Here is a 17,825-nt window from a genome sequence, read left to right on the forward strand (position 1 = left end):
TCTTCCCTCATGAAATCCTCAGGGCATTCCCTTCGTGAAATAACAACTGTTTCATTTCTCTTATCTTCTTTTCTTTGCTTTCTATCCTGTTTTTCTCTTCTCTAACCCTTTGTAGATTCTCTGTAATCTCTTTTCTTCTCTTCTTAATTTCACTAATTGGCAATTTGAAGAAGCTCTTCCATGTTTTTGTCTTTCTTGATCTACTGATAGATATCACTTCCTCCTGTTTTACCATTCACTTCACTGTTTCTGTGCTTTTCATCATACTCGCCATCATAAACATTTTCCTCATTAGCTTCACCTCTTTGGTGGTGGTGTTTTAGATTCTGTCTGGGCCCTCTCCTTGTATTTCATCTTTTTCCTGGGTAAGCTTTTTCTCTTGAGATCTGCCATCTTTCTGCCAATGATTCTCAAGTCTACTGTTATATCCCACTTCTAACATTCTGCAATTTTCTCTACCCATACCTAAATAACTCTACAGATTGTAACATATATGTCATCTTCCTCATTTCTGTCAATTTCTGTGCATCGAGGAAAACTTTCCTGTTACCTGCTTCACAAATTTGATGTAATTTTTTTTACTGCACTCTTCAGTGCATACATCCAGACTTGATAAATTCTTCCAGTTCTTTCATACTATTTGTACAGCATCTAGCATGATGAGGCCCTTATTCTGATAAAGTTCTGTAAGTGCTACTGTTCAATAAATAATGAATAATTTATCTTCAAATTGTGATCTGTCTTTTACACCACTAGTGATATAAACCTGGTTGATGCCGTGGCTGTATTACTTCCCTCTCCAGCATGCTTCCCTCTCCATGCCTATAATGGCAAGGAGAAAGAAGGGTCAGGGCACAACAGGGAGACAAGATCAAATCAGTATCTTAGATGCCTATATACAAATGCGAGAAGTATGGGTAATAAGCAGGAAGAACTGGAATTGCTAACCAATAAATACAACTATGATATCGTTGGTATTACAGAAACCTGGTGGGATGGGACGCATGATTGGAATGTTGGTATGGAAGGGTACGGCTTGCTCAGGAAGGACAGACAGGGAAAAAAGAGAGGGGGGTTGCCTTGTATATTAAAAATGTACACACTTGGACTGAAGTGGAGATGAACGTAGGAGATAGCTGTGTAGAGAGTCTCTGGGTTAAGCTAAAAGGGGTAAAAAACGAGGGTGATATCATGCTAGGAGTCTACTACAGGCCACCTAGCCAGGTGGAAGAGGTGGATGAGGCCTTTTTTAAACAATTAACAAAACTATCCAAAGCCCAAGATTTGGTGGTGATGGGGGACTTCAACTATCCAGACATATGTTGGGAAACTAACACAGCGGGGCACAGACTATCCAATAAGTTTCTGGATTGCATTGGAGACAACTTTCTGTTTCAGAAGGTTGAAAAAGCTACCAGAAGAGAAGCTGTTCTGGATTTGGTTTTAACAAATAGGGAGGAACTAGTTGAGAACTTGAAAGTGGAAGACAGTATAGGGGACAGTGATCCTGAAATAATAGAGTTCATGATCTTAAGGAAAGGTAGAAGGGAGACCAGCACAATTGAGGTAATGGATTTCAGGAAGGCAGATTTTGATAAGCTCAGAGAACTTGTAGGTAAGGTCCCATGGGAAGCAAGACTGAAGGGAAAAACAACTGAGGAGAGTTGGAAGTATTTCAAAGGGACGTTGTTAAGGGCCCAAAAGCAAACAATTCCGCTGTGTAGGAAAGATAGAAAATATGGCAAAAGACCAGCTTGGCTTAACAAGGAGATCTTGCATGATCTCAAAATAAAAAAGGAGTCATATAAAAAATGGAAACTAGGACAACTAACAAAGGATGAATATAGGCAAGCAACACGGGAATGCAGGGGCAAGATTAGAAAGGCAAAGGCACAAAATGAGATCAAACTAGCTACAGGCATAAAGGGAAACAAGAAGACCTTTTATAAATACATTAAAAGCAAGAGGAAGACCAAGGACAGAGTAGGCCCACTGCTTATGAGGAGGGAGAAGCAAACAGGAAACTTGGAAATGGCGGAGATGCTCAATGACTTCTTTGTTTTGGTCTTCACCGAGAAGTCTGGAGGTGTGCCTAACGTAGTGAACACAAGCAGAGAGAGGGTAAGTTTAGAAGATAGGATACACAAAGAACAAGTTAAAAATCACTTAGGAAAGTTAGATGTCAGCAAGTCACCAGGTCCTGATGAAATGCATCCCAGGATACTCAAGGAGCTGATAGGGGAGGTATCTGAGCCTTTAGCTATGATCTTTGAAAAATCATGGCAGACAGGGGAGATTCCAGAAGACTGGAAAAGGGCAAATATTGTGCCCATCTATAAAAAGGGGAATAAGAACAACCCAGGAAACTACAGACCGGTCAGTTTAACGTCTGTCCCAGGGAAGATAATGGAGCAGGTAATTAAGGAAATCATATGCAAACACTTGGAAGGTAATAAAGTGATAGGGAATAGCCAGCATGGGTTTGTGAAGAACAAGTCATGCCAAACTAATCTGATAGCTTTCTTTGATAGGATAACGAGCCTTGTGGATAAGGGAGAAGCGGTGGATGTCATATATCTAGACTGTAGTAAGTCATTTGATACGGTCTCACATGATATTCTTATTGATAAACTAGGCAAATATAACTTAGATAGGGCCACGATAAGGTGGGTGCATAATTGGCTGGATAACCGTAGTCAGAGAGTTGTTGTTAACTGTGCTAAATCCTGCTGGAAAGGGATAACAAGTGGAGTTCCGCAAGGGTCTGTTTTGGGACCCGCACTGTTCAATATCTTCATCAATGATGTAGATATTGGGATAGAGAGTACACTTATTAAGTTTGCAGATGATACCAAACTGGGTGGGGTTGCAACATCTTTGGAGGATAGGGACATAATTCAAAATGACCTTAGCAAGTTAGAGAAATGGTCAGAGGTAAACAGGATGAGGTTTAATAAAGAGAAATGCAAAGTGCTCCACTTAGGAAGGAACAATCAGTTCCATACATACAAGATGGGAAGCGACTGTCTAGGAAGGAGCATGGCGGAAAGGGATCTAGGGGTCATAGTGGACCACAAGTTGAATATGAGTCAACAGTGTGATGCTGTGGCAAAAAAAGCAAATATGATTCTAGGTTGTATCAACAGGTGTGTTGTAAGCAAAACTCGTGAAGTCATTCTACCGCTCTACTCTGCACTAGTTAGGCCTCAGCTGGAGTACTGTGTCCAGTTCTGGGCGCCACATTTCAAGAAAGATGTGGAGAAATTGGAAAGGGTACATAGAAGAGCGACAAGAATGATTAAAGGTCTAGAGAACATGACCTATGAAGCCAGGCTTCATGAACTGGGCTTGTTTAATTTGGAAAAAAGAAGATTAAGGGGGGACATGATAGCGGTTTTTAAATATCTAATAGGGTGTCACAAGGAGGAAGGAGAAAATTTGTTCCTCTTGGTTTCTGAGGACAGGACAAGGAGTAATGGGCTAAAAGTGCAGCAGGGGAGGTTTAGATTGGACATTAGGAAAAAATTCCTAACTTTCAGGGTGGTCAAATATTGGAATAAATTGCCAAGGGTGGTGGTGGAATCTCCCTCTCTGGAGATATTTAAGAACAGGTTAGATAGACATCTCTCAGGGATGGTGTAGACAGAGCTTGGTCCTGCCTTGAGGGCGGGGGGCTGGACTCGATGACCTCTTGAGGTCCCTTCCAGTCCTATTATTCTATGATTCTATGCTTTCCTTGCATGTCCCTCATTCTTTACATTTCTGCACATTTTTCTGATCATTTTGCATCATATTCAAACTCACTTATGCTCCTCTTCATGGCTGCAGATACCACTGCCTGTTCCTAGTTCTCCTTTTCCTGTCCTGACTTCTAGCTCAGTACATCTAGCTATTCCTAAGGGAGCATGGAATATCTTCTGATCCTGTTACATGCAGTTTTATTCCTTCTTCAAATTCCTGATTAGGAGTCCTTTTGGTTAGACTTCCAATACAAAATCTGTTATAAAATTTTGTTCCGTTGAATTTATCATATATTAATATATAGCATCTAAAAGTTATGTACACAATAGAGAAAAGAACAAAGAACTAATAAGATATGAAACTACATATAGTATTTTATTTCTTGATCTTCACTATTGTAATTCTCCTTCCGATATTTCTTTTCATCTTCTACCATTAATTGTTTTGCCATATTTAAGGGCTTGTCTATGTGGTGGAAAAAATCTGCAATAGTAGCTGTTAGCATGGAGATGATACTCCACGTTGATTCCCTAAATGGGCACTTTCTGGGCTTGCTGCACACTAACTTCTCTATGTAATCAAGCCCTAACTTATATCTTAAACTACAATGAACATAGATCTGTATTTAAAGCATCTTGGATACTGCAGAAATATTTGTAGGTGCAGCAAATGGTATGGGCAGGTTATTGTGTGCACTTTACATATTAGCTGTAAATGTCAAAAATGTAACTAATTGTGATTATCTTGATTTATAAACTTCAGTTTCCAGCTTTTCATTAAAATAATTTTTCTGTATATTAGCTCAAAGGTCATTTATTAACTTTCTTGAAATCCTTCCGCATAACTTTGATTTAAAATATTTCAGGTTAAAGAGACTCCTTATTTCCAAAAGAAAACCATACCTCCATTTGATGACCGTGGAACTAGAGTCTTTACTGCTGATGTAGGAGGTAATTGTTTTTTTTCTTTTAAATGCTATTTGTTTAATTACTGTGACTTTAGCCTGTTTTTTTTCTTACCCTTCTTGAAAAATGTATTACCTGTTTAGTTTTGGGGACTGAATTTAGATTTTTCAGGACATCAATCCCTTATCAGATATTGCTTGCAAGGTATCCTGGTCTTGCTTGGAAGCAGGAAAGCAAGCGTACATGCAAGATCACAGACCAGGGAAATGAATTAAATCCCAAATGAGAAACAATTGATCATGGATGGTTTAGAGAAAGCAAACTAACTAAATCAGGGCAGACATTTTCTCACCATTGATAGTGTCTTCTCCAATTGTTGCTCATTGTAACCTGGAAGACTGGTTAGATTCCCATTTACCTCTAACTGGTCTTTTTTGCCTGCTTGGTAACCTGAGCTGCTTGCCATAAGCATATTTCAACCACTGCCTCATAGTGTATTCTGATTATATGTGTATTTTCAGGTAGTATTGATCTACTAAGCCATCGGCTTGTGATTTCCTACTAATATAGCATCTCCACCTACTATAGAGGAGCCAAATACCTGCTTCTGTTTTGTATGTTGAATTTATACCAAAATATCATTCTTTTATTTTGAAAGGGATTCAGTATTTATTCTGTATATTTTTTCATTACTAATGTTGAAATAGATTCTTTGTTGACACTGCATATTTTTTCAGTTTGAATGTAGAATTGAATGAATGGATGTGCAGCTTGGACACTCGCTTGTCCGGCACCCTTGGGACCTGACTGATCCTGAACAAGGGGATTTGCTGAACCAGGGGAGGTCCATCCTCTCCTGACGCAGGCTGCCACTGGGATAGGGCTCCAGCCTGCACTTGCTGCTGCTTTAGCCCCCGGGGCTCCCTAGATGCCTCTGGCCTCTCTGCTGCCAGGGCCGGAGCACCATGTCCGTAGCTCTGTAGCCGGAACAGAGCTCTATAGCCTCTTTGCTCCGTGGCTTGGGCTGGACAGAGGCATCTGGCTCTGAACCTAGAGCTGGGGCCAGAGATCCCCAGCCGCTGCTAGCGCTCGAACTCCACGGCCACTCCTGGAGCCAGAACTCCCCTCTGTGCCACCCGTTACCCCTCTTCCTTTCCCCCCCCCCCCCCACACACACACTGGGGCTCCTGGCTGAGTCACTGGTGCTCCCTACTGTTCTCCTACCCTGCTGTCAGACCTCCCTGTTCCTGGGTTTTGTGGTCTAGGAACATCTGTGGTTGGTGCTGGACCACAGATGTTGCTAGGCCTGGGAGTTCCAGTTTAGGGAAGGCACATCCTGTATTTTAATTTTCCAATATTTTGACTGTCTTGTTCATAAAGAAATTGATGTTGTATGGGATTTAGTGAGATTTATTACAGAACAGAAATCAAAGTTTTAATCCTAATAACTTCTTGGAGACATACAACGTTCTAACTAAAAATGTTTGGTTTTGGTCAGTTTAAAAAGAATTTTAATTAAAAGAATATAATCTTAATTTTCTTCGATGTTCTTGTTTTTTCTGATTTCTAATTGTATGTCTACAGGCCATTCATCTGGGTCTACTGATGTTGTCAGAAGCCCCTTCCAAATGCTTAGACAGCAGATTAGCCTCACAGAGATAATGAACACAAGTCGTTCAGATGCTTCTCAGTTTTTAGAAAACACAGAAGACACTGGGTTACAGGAACACACGGATGATAATTGCCTTTATTGTGTCTGTATCCAGTTACTGGGATACCAGCAAAATAACAGAGTGAACTCTGCATATAGTCATACAGGTTAGTTTGCATTCATTACTGTCTGCTTTTATTCATGCTACATTGGGATTTATAACAATGCTGAATAAAAATAATTATGTACAAGCAGTCCCCGAGTTACGCGGATCTGACTTATGTCGGATCCGCACTTACGAACGGGGCTTTCTCACCCCGGAGTTCGCAGGCAGCGGGACCGCCCAGAGCGCAGCGGTCCCGCCACCTCGACCTCCGGGGCGAGAAAAGCTGCTCCGGGTGCCCCTGGTCTGCTGGGGACCGTCTCCAGCAGACCAGGGACACCTGGAGCAAAGCCGGGGAGGCGGAGGGGTCCCGTGCCTCTGAGGCTTTGCTCTGGCAAAGCCGGGGAGGCGCGGGACTCTGCCGCCGCTGCGGCTTTGCTCCCGGTGTCCCTGGTCTGCTGGAGACGGTCCCCAGCAGACCAGAGGCACTGGGAGCAAAGCCGCAGTGGCGGCGGGGTCCCGCGCCTCTGAGGCTTTGCTGTGGCAAAGCCTCAGAGGCGCGGGACCCCTCCGCCTCCCCTGCTTTGCTCCGGGTGTCCCTGGTCTGCTGGAGACAGAGCCAGAGCAAAGCCTCAGAGGCGCGGCACCCCGCCGCCGCTGCGGCTTTGCTCCCTGTGTCCCTGGTCTGCTGGGAGGGGGGGGTGCAGCTAGTGTCCCCCTCCCCCCCCCCCCCCCCCCCCAGCAGACCAGGCTTTTGTTGTGGACCCTGGGGTAGAGCAGCTGGGGTGCTGCCGGGGTTGGTCCTGCAGGGACCTACCTGGCAGCCCAGCTTTTCTGTCCCAGGCTCGAGATTCAGCCGCTGTTGAAACTGATCAGTGGCTGATTCCAGGAAGCTGGGGGCAAAGCAATTCTGCCTCCAGCTTCCTGTAGTCAGCCCCTGGTCAGTTTCAGCAGCAGCGGCTGAATCTGGAGCCAGTTCCGACTTACACAAATTCAGCTTAAGAACAAACCTATAGTCCCTATTTTGTACGTAACCCGGGGACTGCCTGTAGTCTGTTGTGAAGATGAACAAAATGATGCATCCTTTTTAATGGCTCATCTGTCTTTGTAGAGGTTCGTTTTAGTACTATCTTATGCAATCAACAATGATATTTCTGGACTGTAATTTCCCAATTTTCTATTACTTCTGTTGGTGTTGATGTAACTGTGTGCATACATACCTTTTCCAATTTTTAAAAAAAAGTTCACCAAAGAAGACAATTATTTAAACTGTGAAAATTTGAAACCTAATTCAAGGCTGCACATAAATCAGTATGCAGAAAACTGAGACCCACTTCCAAACCAACTGCAAAAAAACAACCTTTTTTTTTCCTGCCACACAATATGTATATTAAAGTGAAAATAATCAGACCTTGCTTGGAGAGTCTCTGAAAAGAGATGCAGTGAACAGAAGGGTATTTTGTTTTCTTTCTTCTCTGATTACTTCTGGTTTGGAGTAGAATAGGAACATAAGAATGGCCATATTGGGTCAGACCAAAGTCCATCTTAGCCCAGTATCCTCTCTTCCAACAGTGGCCAATGCCAGATGCCCCAGGAGGGAATGAATAGAATAGGTCATCGTCAACTGGCGCCACCCGTATTGCCCATTCCCAGCTTCTGACAAACAGAGGCTAGGGGACACCATTTCTGCCCATCCTGGCTAATAGCCATTAGTGGGCCTATCCTCCGTGAATTTCTAGAGAAGAGAAGCAAAAGTGATTTATTTTCATTTCAGCAAATTCTGATGCTCAGACATATAGATGCTCTAAGAAAAATGTCAGATAGCTTCAGAAGTGTTGGGTACATTTTAGCCCATTGTTCAACATCTGTTTTAAAAAGATTGTATCAAATTGTATCAGATTGTTTGCTGGCAATTACCTTTGCTGATGCATCAACATCTTGTAGACTAAACATTGCAATTTGTCGTCTTCTCTCTTCAGATGCATTCTTGTATGTTCTCAATTTTTTTACTGAAATAGATCATATTTATTTTTCAGACTTTCCTGACATTCCATATTCTGATTGGTGTGGGCAGACCATACATAATCACTTAGATGTGGTTTCTCATTCCTCTAAGTTTTCTGGGATTTCAGGATGTAGTGATGCCGTATCCCATGGTTCAGCTAGTAGTACCAAGAGTACAGATCTTGTACTAGGTAAGCATGAAACTTTGCCAGTATTAGGAAAGTATTAATTTAATGTTAATGTATTTTATTTCATATACTTAAATATTGCAAAAGATAGTTTTGTTTTCATATACTGTAATAGAGCAGCAGTGTTTTTTTATACATAATTTAGGTGCTTCTCTGTCATTATCAGAAAAGAAGCATGAATAGGCCACCAAAACTGTCTGTCAGGAAAGCAGAATTTTATTCTTGGCTCTACCATTTACTCATTGTGGCCTTTTGGCAAGCTAGTTAAACTTCTCTGTGCCTCAATTTAAATCAGATTTAATCATCTTATTTTTCCAGCCTTGTGTTAGTAGACTGAAAATTCTCTTCACAATTTTATATATAACTCTTTAAAACATTCTATTCCATATTTTGGAACTTTATAATAGGTTTGAGGACTATATTTAAACAGTTATAAACTGATAAATGGTGAGCTTTTCTATCATTTGCATTTCCTTTAAAATATTAGGAAAACATTTATTCTTTCAATGTAATCATTACTTTACGGAAAGGTAGAAAGAACATTGCTATTCCAAACAAATTTAAAGGCAGATTTCCCACCCAATTCTGAACAAAAGTGAAGTGGCAGGTATCATTTTTAGAGTGGTTCACAATCATGAATGCCAACCTCAGGGCAAATTGTCAAGCACCAGAACAGAGACCCCAAAATAGTTGTGTATTCTGTAATTGAAATTCACCAACCCAGTAACAAATGAGAACTCATAGAGTCATGGACAGTCTGCGGAGATAGGGGTGGGGAAGGCAAGCACCCACCCTCAGCTCTGCCCCTTTGGCTGAGGCCCTGCCACCCACCACCACAGGGAGGGGAGGAAGGGCAGATGGACATACGTGTCACCAGCCTCTCCAGAGCATGGGGAAGGCATGTGTCCCCAGCCTCCCCAGATCCCGGAGCAAAGGAAGGGTGCATGTCCCCAGCCTTCCTGGCCCCTGGAGCGCGAGGAGGCCATATGTCCCTGGTCCTTGTAGCACAAGGAGGGCACATGTCCCCAACCTCCCCGTCTCAAGAGCATGGGGAGGGAGAAGGGTGCATGGATTCAGCCGCCTGAGCACGGGGAGTGCAGGTGCTGGGGGCAACTATGCTCCTTCCCCAGAATGCCTACAGCAGATGTTCTGAGGGTTGAGTGTCGGCGAGGCCAGGCTGCAGGTTTGGGAAGATAATCCCTGCCCATGCCTAGAGTCACATAGTCCACTTGTGCATTCCTGTCTATTTTGCCTCCCCACCAAGCCAGATTTAGTAATAGCTGGTTGCTGTGCACCAGTGGTTACAGATTACTTCCAGTCCAAAGATACCAGTCATTTACCCCAGATCAATTATATAAGGTATTTAAGTTTTTCATAAAGACTAAATGTTTTGTTAAGTCCAATACCCATTTTATTCCTACTAACAGAGAGATGTAACAGACTGGCTATGAATTTCAGAGCTTGGTAAGAGCTGGTACCTGGTCTGCCAGTGTCACAGCAGGAACTGAAATGTAGTTGAATGTTGTGCCTTTAAGACATTGTTGTTGTAAAAAATACTACACAGTATTTACTAGTGTACTTAGGAAGCTGTAGACTAACTAGTTAAAACTAAATTACTATTTTGTTTAAATATACTTTGTTCATTTATTTTATCATGGTGTTGTTTTTGCATTTTGTAGCTTGTGTGTGTTTTTGTTAATTCACAAAACGCAGCAACTTTTGTGAATTAGGAAGGCCCAGACATAAAGTACATAACATTCTCATTTCACACAATGAAAGTGTCCTGATTGAAATTCATATGGTGGAATTTATTTTCTTAAGGAGTAAAGTCAATCCCAGATGATACACCAGTGTGCCGAATACTGCTGCGAAAAGAAGTCTTACGCTTAGTAATCAATTTGAGTAGTTCAGTAGGAACAAAAGGTCATGAAACTGGACTCCTAACGTAAGTAAACTATCTGAGGGGTAGCTGTGTTAGTCTGTAACTTTCAAAACGATGTGTAGTCCTATGGCACCTTAGAGACTAACAACAAATATAGAGAGAATCATGAGCTTTCGTGGGTAAAACCCACTTCATCAGATGACTTGACCTTCAAACTGTAGTTTTACCTACATTCAGTGTAGTTATCTTGTAAAATCATAATTGTAATACCTTTTTCATATTTTTCTCCTGGCTTTATAAAACATCAAAACTGATTTCATCCTGAGGCCGTAGAGTTGGGTTGGCATAATATCTCAATTAAGCGTTCAATTAGGGCTCAGTTTTGGCTTTATTGAAATAAGCATTGTACACATTTGTTTAGATACAGTTTTATAGGAACTCTACTCATGCTTTTGCATACTAGTGGGAGTTAAGGACAGATGGAAGGATGGCAGACTTTAATGATTTGCCATTTATTATTAAACCTTCAATTAATCTTTGTTTTCTCATTTTTTTCATAATCATCCTTTAATAGTGAAATGCAGTCATTGTGTATATTTTTTAAAAGTTTGAGTGTTTAAAGTCCTTATTGTATGAATTTTCTTAATGCTTCCCTACTTTCAATGAGTGCCTGTTTTTAATTATATACCGTTCTGTATGTTTTAGGGATGTTAAGAAGCAGGTATTTCACTAATCCTGTAGTCGATACAATTTTTATTGACAACACGGTTAGTCGATTAGGGAAGGCACTCAGTCCCAGCTCCTGGATGCCTGCCCACCTGGCTCTTACTACATTTAAAATGTAGAGCCATAGCAGGGGTTGCTCAGTCCTGGCTCGCATTGAGTCCAGCAGCTCCTGTCCACAGAGGTGCTTGCGACAGCCTCCCCTGCCCTTCCTCCTGCCCCCAATAGAGGCAGCAGCACAGTGGGGGAGGGGGAGTAGGCAGTACCGTGGAGACAGTGCTGGGGGGAACTGGCTTTTAAACTAGCTCCCCCCAACACCAGCTTCTGCTTCTCCCCTCCCCCCACTGCCTCAGGGAGGAGGGGGAGGGGGATAGAAATGCAAGTAATCAACTCAAAATAACCAATAAACTAGGTTTATCGGTTGGATGACTACTCAGTGACATGCTTATATCTTTAGTTTGGTTATAAACTACTATGCTGTGCTGTTGGTTCACTGTAAAATAAAATCTAGCCAGAGGACTTGAATGGTGCTTTCAATTTGAGATTTTTATTTGTATGCTTGTATAGAACTTAATTTAATTTTCTCTGGTTGGATACAAAATATTAGCTAATGTAACATGTTGAGAAGTGCTTGTGCCCAAAGAGTATAATAATCCATGTAGACCATTGGATTAGATGCTTCTCTTCTTACATGTGTTGATTGTTTTACCATGTCAAATTCAAAATGCTCAACTTTTGTCACTGGAAAGATAAGTTTTGTTAACCGTTATGACCAACATTTAGCGGAATAGTTTAAAAAAAAAAATTATCCTGGATACATGTGAGATTGTATTAAAATTGATTTCTTTTCCTAAATAATTAGCATTAAAGAGAAATTCCCACAAGCATTTGATGACATATGCCTTTACTCTGAGGTGTCCTACTTGCTAGCACACTGCACGTTTCGACTACCATCTCGAAGGTTCATTCAAGAGCTATTTCAAGATGTACAATTTTTACAAGTAAGTAGAAGATTTTTGTCATGATACTTGGGCAGGTTGCCCCTTCTGAGACCCTTTTGTCATCCCCTTTGTGTAATCTTTTCAAGTGATGGATCCATGACCACTTTTCATGGGGCAGGACCTTGTGATCCAGTTATTATGTGATTGGGTCTGCATGTTAAATCCCCTGTTTTCCAACCATGATACCTAGCAAGTTCCAGTAGTCTTGGCAAGTGTTTCCTGACCACTGAGTATGCAGTTACTCAGGATTAGTTTCTTCAAAACAAGGTATGATTTACACGCCAGAAGGTACAAAGCAGTTAGAGAGATGGATTTAAATATCCATATGTCTTACCTATGTTTAGCATTCCCTCCATGGTAAGTAACCCATCATGAGTAACACACAGAGACATGCATAATATTTATTTAAAAAGTACAGATATTTCCCAGTTCTCCATACTATTAACTTCAAAAAGTGCATCAACTTGATTCAGGTTTCATTTTGCTCTAGCTAAAGTGAACATTCTTGCAATTTTTGTTGTTATATATGTTATGTTCCTAGTAGAAACTTGTAAGTTAATACTGCATCCTCTTTGGCCCTTAGATGCATGAAGAAGCAGAGGCTGTTCTAGCAACACCACCAAAACAACCAGTAATTGATACATCAGCTGAATCCTGACCTCTTTTTTGTACAGTGCTTTATATGTGGACTTGCTGAAAGCTTCAGACAACTTCTGATTGACTTGACAGCAAAGATAGGAGCATCATCTCCTAGACAGTTCCAGAAATTACTGGTACATGAAGAGTAAACTGAAGACTTTTCTCAAAAAAAAATCACTGCCCCAGCCCTCTGAGCCCTGGGGAATTGTTACTCATTACCATAGTTTTAATAATAGTAATTACCAATATATGCAAGAAACAAGCACTGAACACCTGCACAGGTTTTCATTTAATTTTTAATATGACAGTTAAACAATATACAAGAGTATGCAGAGACCTCTTTTAAGTGGTTGACTTCAAATTCTGTTCCAGATAAGGTCAACTATGCCTTGCTTATCAACAGCTGGACGCCAGGAGTAAGGGTACATGAGAGTAGATCCCATTGCCAACAGTGGGGCTACTATAACCATGGACGCCAAGGGACTAAAGTTGGCCTTTCTTTGTTAGTTTTCTTAACATTTGTAACACTAATTGGAGAGGTCAGAACCTCAGAAAGAAAAGCCTCTACAAATCTGGGGTTTTCTTCTAAGTTATTTTAATGTTACTATAGTTGCAAGAGTTCTTATTTTATTACCAGTCTCTTCAGTTTTGTGGCAATTACATATGTCATGTTGTGTAAATTGGTTAAGGATTTTCACTACAGTTTCTGATTTAAAAAATAACATTCTTTTCGTAAATTGACTGAAATTTGATGGTTTTCCCTGTACGTTATGCATGTGGTGGTTGGAATTTCTGTATTCATGCTCATATATTGTGAACATTGGTCTTATTCTCAAATGAAAATTTATGGGGTGAATACTATATCAGCTAACCTAGTAAACATTTGATTATTGCTGCTTTTTTAGAAAAAGACATACTAGTAGGTAATTTCCACATTCCATAAGAAACATTTTTCTAAAACAAATGTTTCTTTTAATTTTCATATGCCTGATTGATCACTGGATAATGCTCATAATTGTAGTGAAAAGCCTTAACTTCCACATTTTGAAACAGCAGTACTTTAATTTTATATTGGTGTTCTTTAGATCTTTTGCACAATTTACTTGATACAATGACCGATAATGGGTACAATAACTGCCTTCATCATGTTATTAGTGAGGTTGATAAATTAAGTGCAACCTAAAAAAACCTTTTATTTATGTAAAGAAATTTGAAAGCCTTTACAAGAATTAAATACAAATATATGCAAATGTATATGTATAGTAGCACGGCCACCTTCATTAGAAAGCCTGTTATGAAAAGGATTACCCTTTGGTTTTGATATGTGAATTATTCAGCTGGGCTGTATTAGGTAGAATACCTTTTTAACCCATTCACTTTTACCTTTTTATAATTAAAGGGTCAGATTAGGTAGTTTAGATTATGATAGATTAAATTTATCCCCAAATTGCATAATCCTCATGTTACCTTATTAACTAATTTGCTATTGGAGATTGCCGTAGATAGCCTTGTGAGCTAATAACAAAAAAAATAGTTCATAATGAAATTCATTATATGTTTGATTATATTGGAAATTTTATTTTTGGAGACAAAGCAATTTCATCTTGTTGCCTAACATTATTTTGTAGAATTCATTTCACTGAGTTATGCCAAAACCTAACAAAGTAATTGCAGGGCTACAAACTGCTTCTCTCACAGTAAAAGTCAGTTTCCTGAGTTTTTCATCTTTTTCATGAGATCTCATTGAGGGAAATAGTGGAAGGAAACCACTTTAATTTTTACCACCAATAACAGTACAATGTGTGTCTGAAATATATTCAGTAACTTTGAAAATGTTACCCAACAGTAGTTATTTGGACTTCGGGTCTTAACAAATACACGTTTCTGTAAAACCAAAATAACCACAATATAAAAAATAGTGATTATAAACTCCAAAGCAAATAATGTAGTATTCCTACCAAAAATGGGATTAGCATATTTTATACAGTAGTTTCAAACACTACCTCAGTTAGGATAGAGTATGAAATCTTTGCTTTAATAACTCTAGATGGGGTTAAATCAAATAACTCTGTTTATTTTTCTGCAGTTAAGACAATGTGAACCATTTATCTACTTTTATTTAAAAAAAACAAAATGTCACCGTTTTTATCTACAGTATAGAAAGGACATTAGAAAAGTCTCCAAATAAACACAAAATAAGCAAATTTCAATATACTTTTAAAAATTAATATTACTCTGTTAACTCGTCTGTTCTGGAACTCTGACCTTGAGTATTTAAGTACTCTTATTATGTGGGGAATGATTAGATCAAGAAATTAATGTATTAAAAATATTGCTGAAAACTTAAGGGGTGATCTCAATGGAAGCAGAAGATTAATTTTTCAAGTATCTTTATCAATGTTAGTAGACTTCAATAAAATAGGCATAACAGATGTAATGTCAGTACTGTAAGCTTCATGGATATGGCATTTCTAGAATTATGTTTAGTTCACACTAATTTTTAATGTTAATTAACAAATGAAGGGGTACTGTATGATCTGGAGGAATTTGTAACATTTGCATTAGTTATAAGCTGTGAATTTTGAATTTGAGTGAATTTTCAAAGTATTCTTTTGCAAAGTTCCTAATTGAAGAGCATTTATTTTGCTCATTTAATATCATTTAGGTGTATTTATATAAAGAGAAAAATAATAGTAAAATGCAGATTATTTTAAACCTAAGTGAAAATCCTTCTGCTTAATTTCCCCCCCCCAATTTTAGAAGGGGACATGAGAAGCTGACAGACTCTGCCCACTCTATATCTTTTCAAACGTAAATATTTGTAATGCTATTGAACACCTGCTAAACCCTGTAGCATTGTTACATTATTTGCATTCTAGGTATACTCACAAGAGTTGCAGTTGCTCTGACAAAGAGAACTCATTAATGAATAAATATTACAATAAGGTCAGAATTTTCAGAGGAGGGTCCCAGAAATTAAACACTTAACGCCATATTTAGGCATCTAGATTAGAGATCCAATTTTCAGAAGTATTGAGCACTCATAGCTTTCTAACTTCAAGGGGAGTTGCAGTTGTTCATCAGTTACCTATCCCTAGTTGTGCACATTCAGTAATTTTGACCATTGGGCATATAATATGCAAGAAACAGAATAGTGATCATCAAAGAGTTTCACTGTTTAACTTGACCTTACCTACAGATGTCTTCTGTTTTTTCATGACACACTAAAATGTATAAGTATTCAATAGTTTACAACATAAAAGTTTACTTGTCTAGAGATTTTTGGCATTAGGCGTGACTTGGGGGATTGAGTTGAAACTTTCGGAAATAAGTTGCATTCATGTATATCTTAAAGTGTGTATCAGGCAGCAGTGAAAAACCATTTGTATATTTTATCATTATTCTTAGAAACATATGCAGTGATCTTGAATGTGAATCTAATTTGTGGTGAGGAGTTAAACAAAAACAACTGCTATGATGGCAGTATAAAGAAGAGAAATGATTATTCTAGAGAGAGTTCTAAAACATTTAGATAATGAATAATGTGTAAGGATAGGTGAAATTTTCAGATGCTTCCATTTGAATCTGCACTGTAATCCACAGTTGCTTTTCTAGATTTGGGCAAATTTATGTAACATTGCAAAGTGAATGTATGCTCATGACCGGGACACTTTCTTCATGGAAGAAGTTTAGATTAAGTTTGGAAGCGTTTCTGGTAGCCCTCTACCCATATCCTTGCTGTCCTTACACAGAAGGTTCTAACAAGTTGTGGTTCACTATGGAGACTGCTGAAAAGGTTCTGTAATATTTTGCAGTTACATTCACTTTATACTATTCTGTGCTTATTTAAAGTAATACCCTAAATTTATGAAAGACCTTTGTGGAATGTGTTAGAAAGCTTGTTAGAATTTTCCCCTTGGTAGGGAGTGAAAAAGGTGAGTTTTCATTTTGTTTGTTAGCTCCATGTTCTGGTGTCCTAGATATCTTTGTTCACAACAGATTTTTATGTTCATTAAAGAATGTGGATTTTCTTTGGACTATTTTTGTAAAATAAGTGGATAGCAATGCCACAGCATGCAGAAATTGCACATTTTGCTTGACTTGCTTTGTAAAATACACTATTTAATTTGAGAAATGTAATTTATGCCAAAAAAAGTGTAACTTGCCATTTTGCCACTGAATAGGTTGTTTTAGCACAAAATGCAATGTCTTAGGGGGAAAAGGCAGACATTTTGTAGATGTAATTGAAAAGTTCCAATATTGGCTGTCAGTATCCCTAAAACTGCATTATAAGAAATGATGTAAAATAGTCTTTCTGAAGAGGGAAGGGATTGTTAAAATCTCAAGATTTATTCTCCCTGCCCTATGTGGTTTCTTTACTTTTTCATTGTTATTATTATTATTATTATTGTTTAGTAATACGCTGCTACATATTTGGAGGTTCTAGTGTTTGTAGGTCACTGAACAGACATTGAAATCTGATTTATATTGTATACCTGTAACATAGAAAGAAAAAGTATTTATATATTTTCTGTAAGAATATTTCATTGAGCTGTGTATAATTTAAACAGAGGCTTGTTTCAAAATGGCTTTGCCCGCCTTGATCTTTTTTGTGTGATTTTTTTTTGTTTGTTTTTTGTATAGTGCGTACAGTTCATGTCCATGGGCATTAAAAGCCTCCTGAAGTATAATCTTATCAAAGGGATGCATTGTTAATAAAATGCTTAAACTACTTACATTTGTTCTGGTGTCTTAACTATCTCTATGCTGTAGAAATGAGTTGGTTATATATCATGTATTTGAGTTACTAAATATAATTAGATCCAACTTACATTTTTCAAATGAAAATTTGTCAGAAATATTCATTTGAGGAAAAATTTCCATTTCCCAAAAATTTCCAAATCCCCAATCTATTTTTATAAATTGTTAATGAGCTTTATTTTTATCACTTAAATTAAAATTTTCATGAATAATTTTGAATTTTAAAA

The 17,825-nt window shown here is 38.8% G+C and overlaps 1 protein-coding gene across 1 annotated transcript in view; it reads left to right on the forward strand.

Moving 5' to 3' along the window:
• The window catches only part of RICTOR (RPTOR independent companion of MTOR complex 2), a 139,011-nt gene extending 121,440 nt beyond the window's left edge, over nt 1-17,571 (forward strand). The window contains exons 33-38 of the mRNA XM_006139479.5: nt 4,607-4,691; nt 6,231-6,464; nt 8,437-8,595; nt 10,414-10,537; nt 12,060-12,198; nt 12,782-17,571. Of these exons, the coding sequence (XP_006139541.4) occupies nt 4,607-4,691; nt 6,231-6,464; nt 8,437-8,595; nt 10,414-10,537; nt 12,060-12,198; nt 12,782-12,856 (816 nt within the window). The 3' untranslated portion in view covers nt 12,857-17,571. The remainder of the gene's footprint in view (nt 1-4,606; nt 4,692-6,230; nt 6,465-8,436; nt 8,596-10,413; nt 10,538-12,059; nt 12,199-12,781) is intronic.
• The last annotated feature ends 254 nt before the right edge of the window (nt 17,572-17,825 follow it).

The sequence above is a fragment of the Pelodiscus sinensis genome, chromosome 6, assembly GCF_052426305.1.
Source record: "Pelodiscus sinensis isolate ZL-2025 chromosome 6, ASM5242630v1, whole genome shotgun sequence".
Lineage (NCBI taxonomy): Eukaryota > Metazoa > Chordata > Testudines > Trionychidae > Pelodiscus > Pelodiscus sinensis.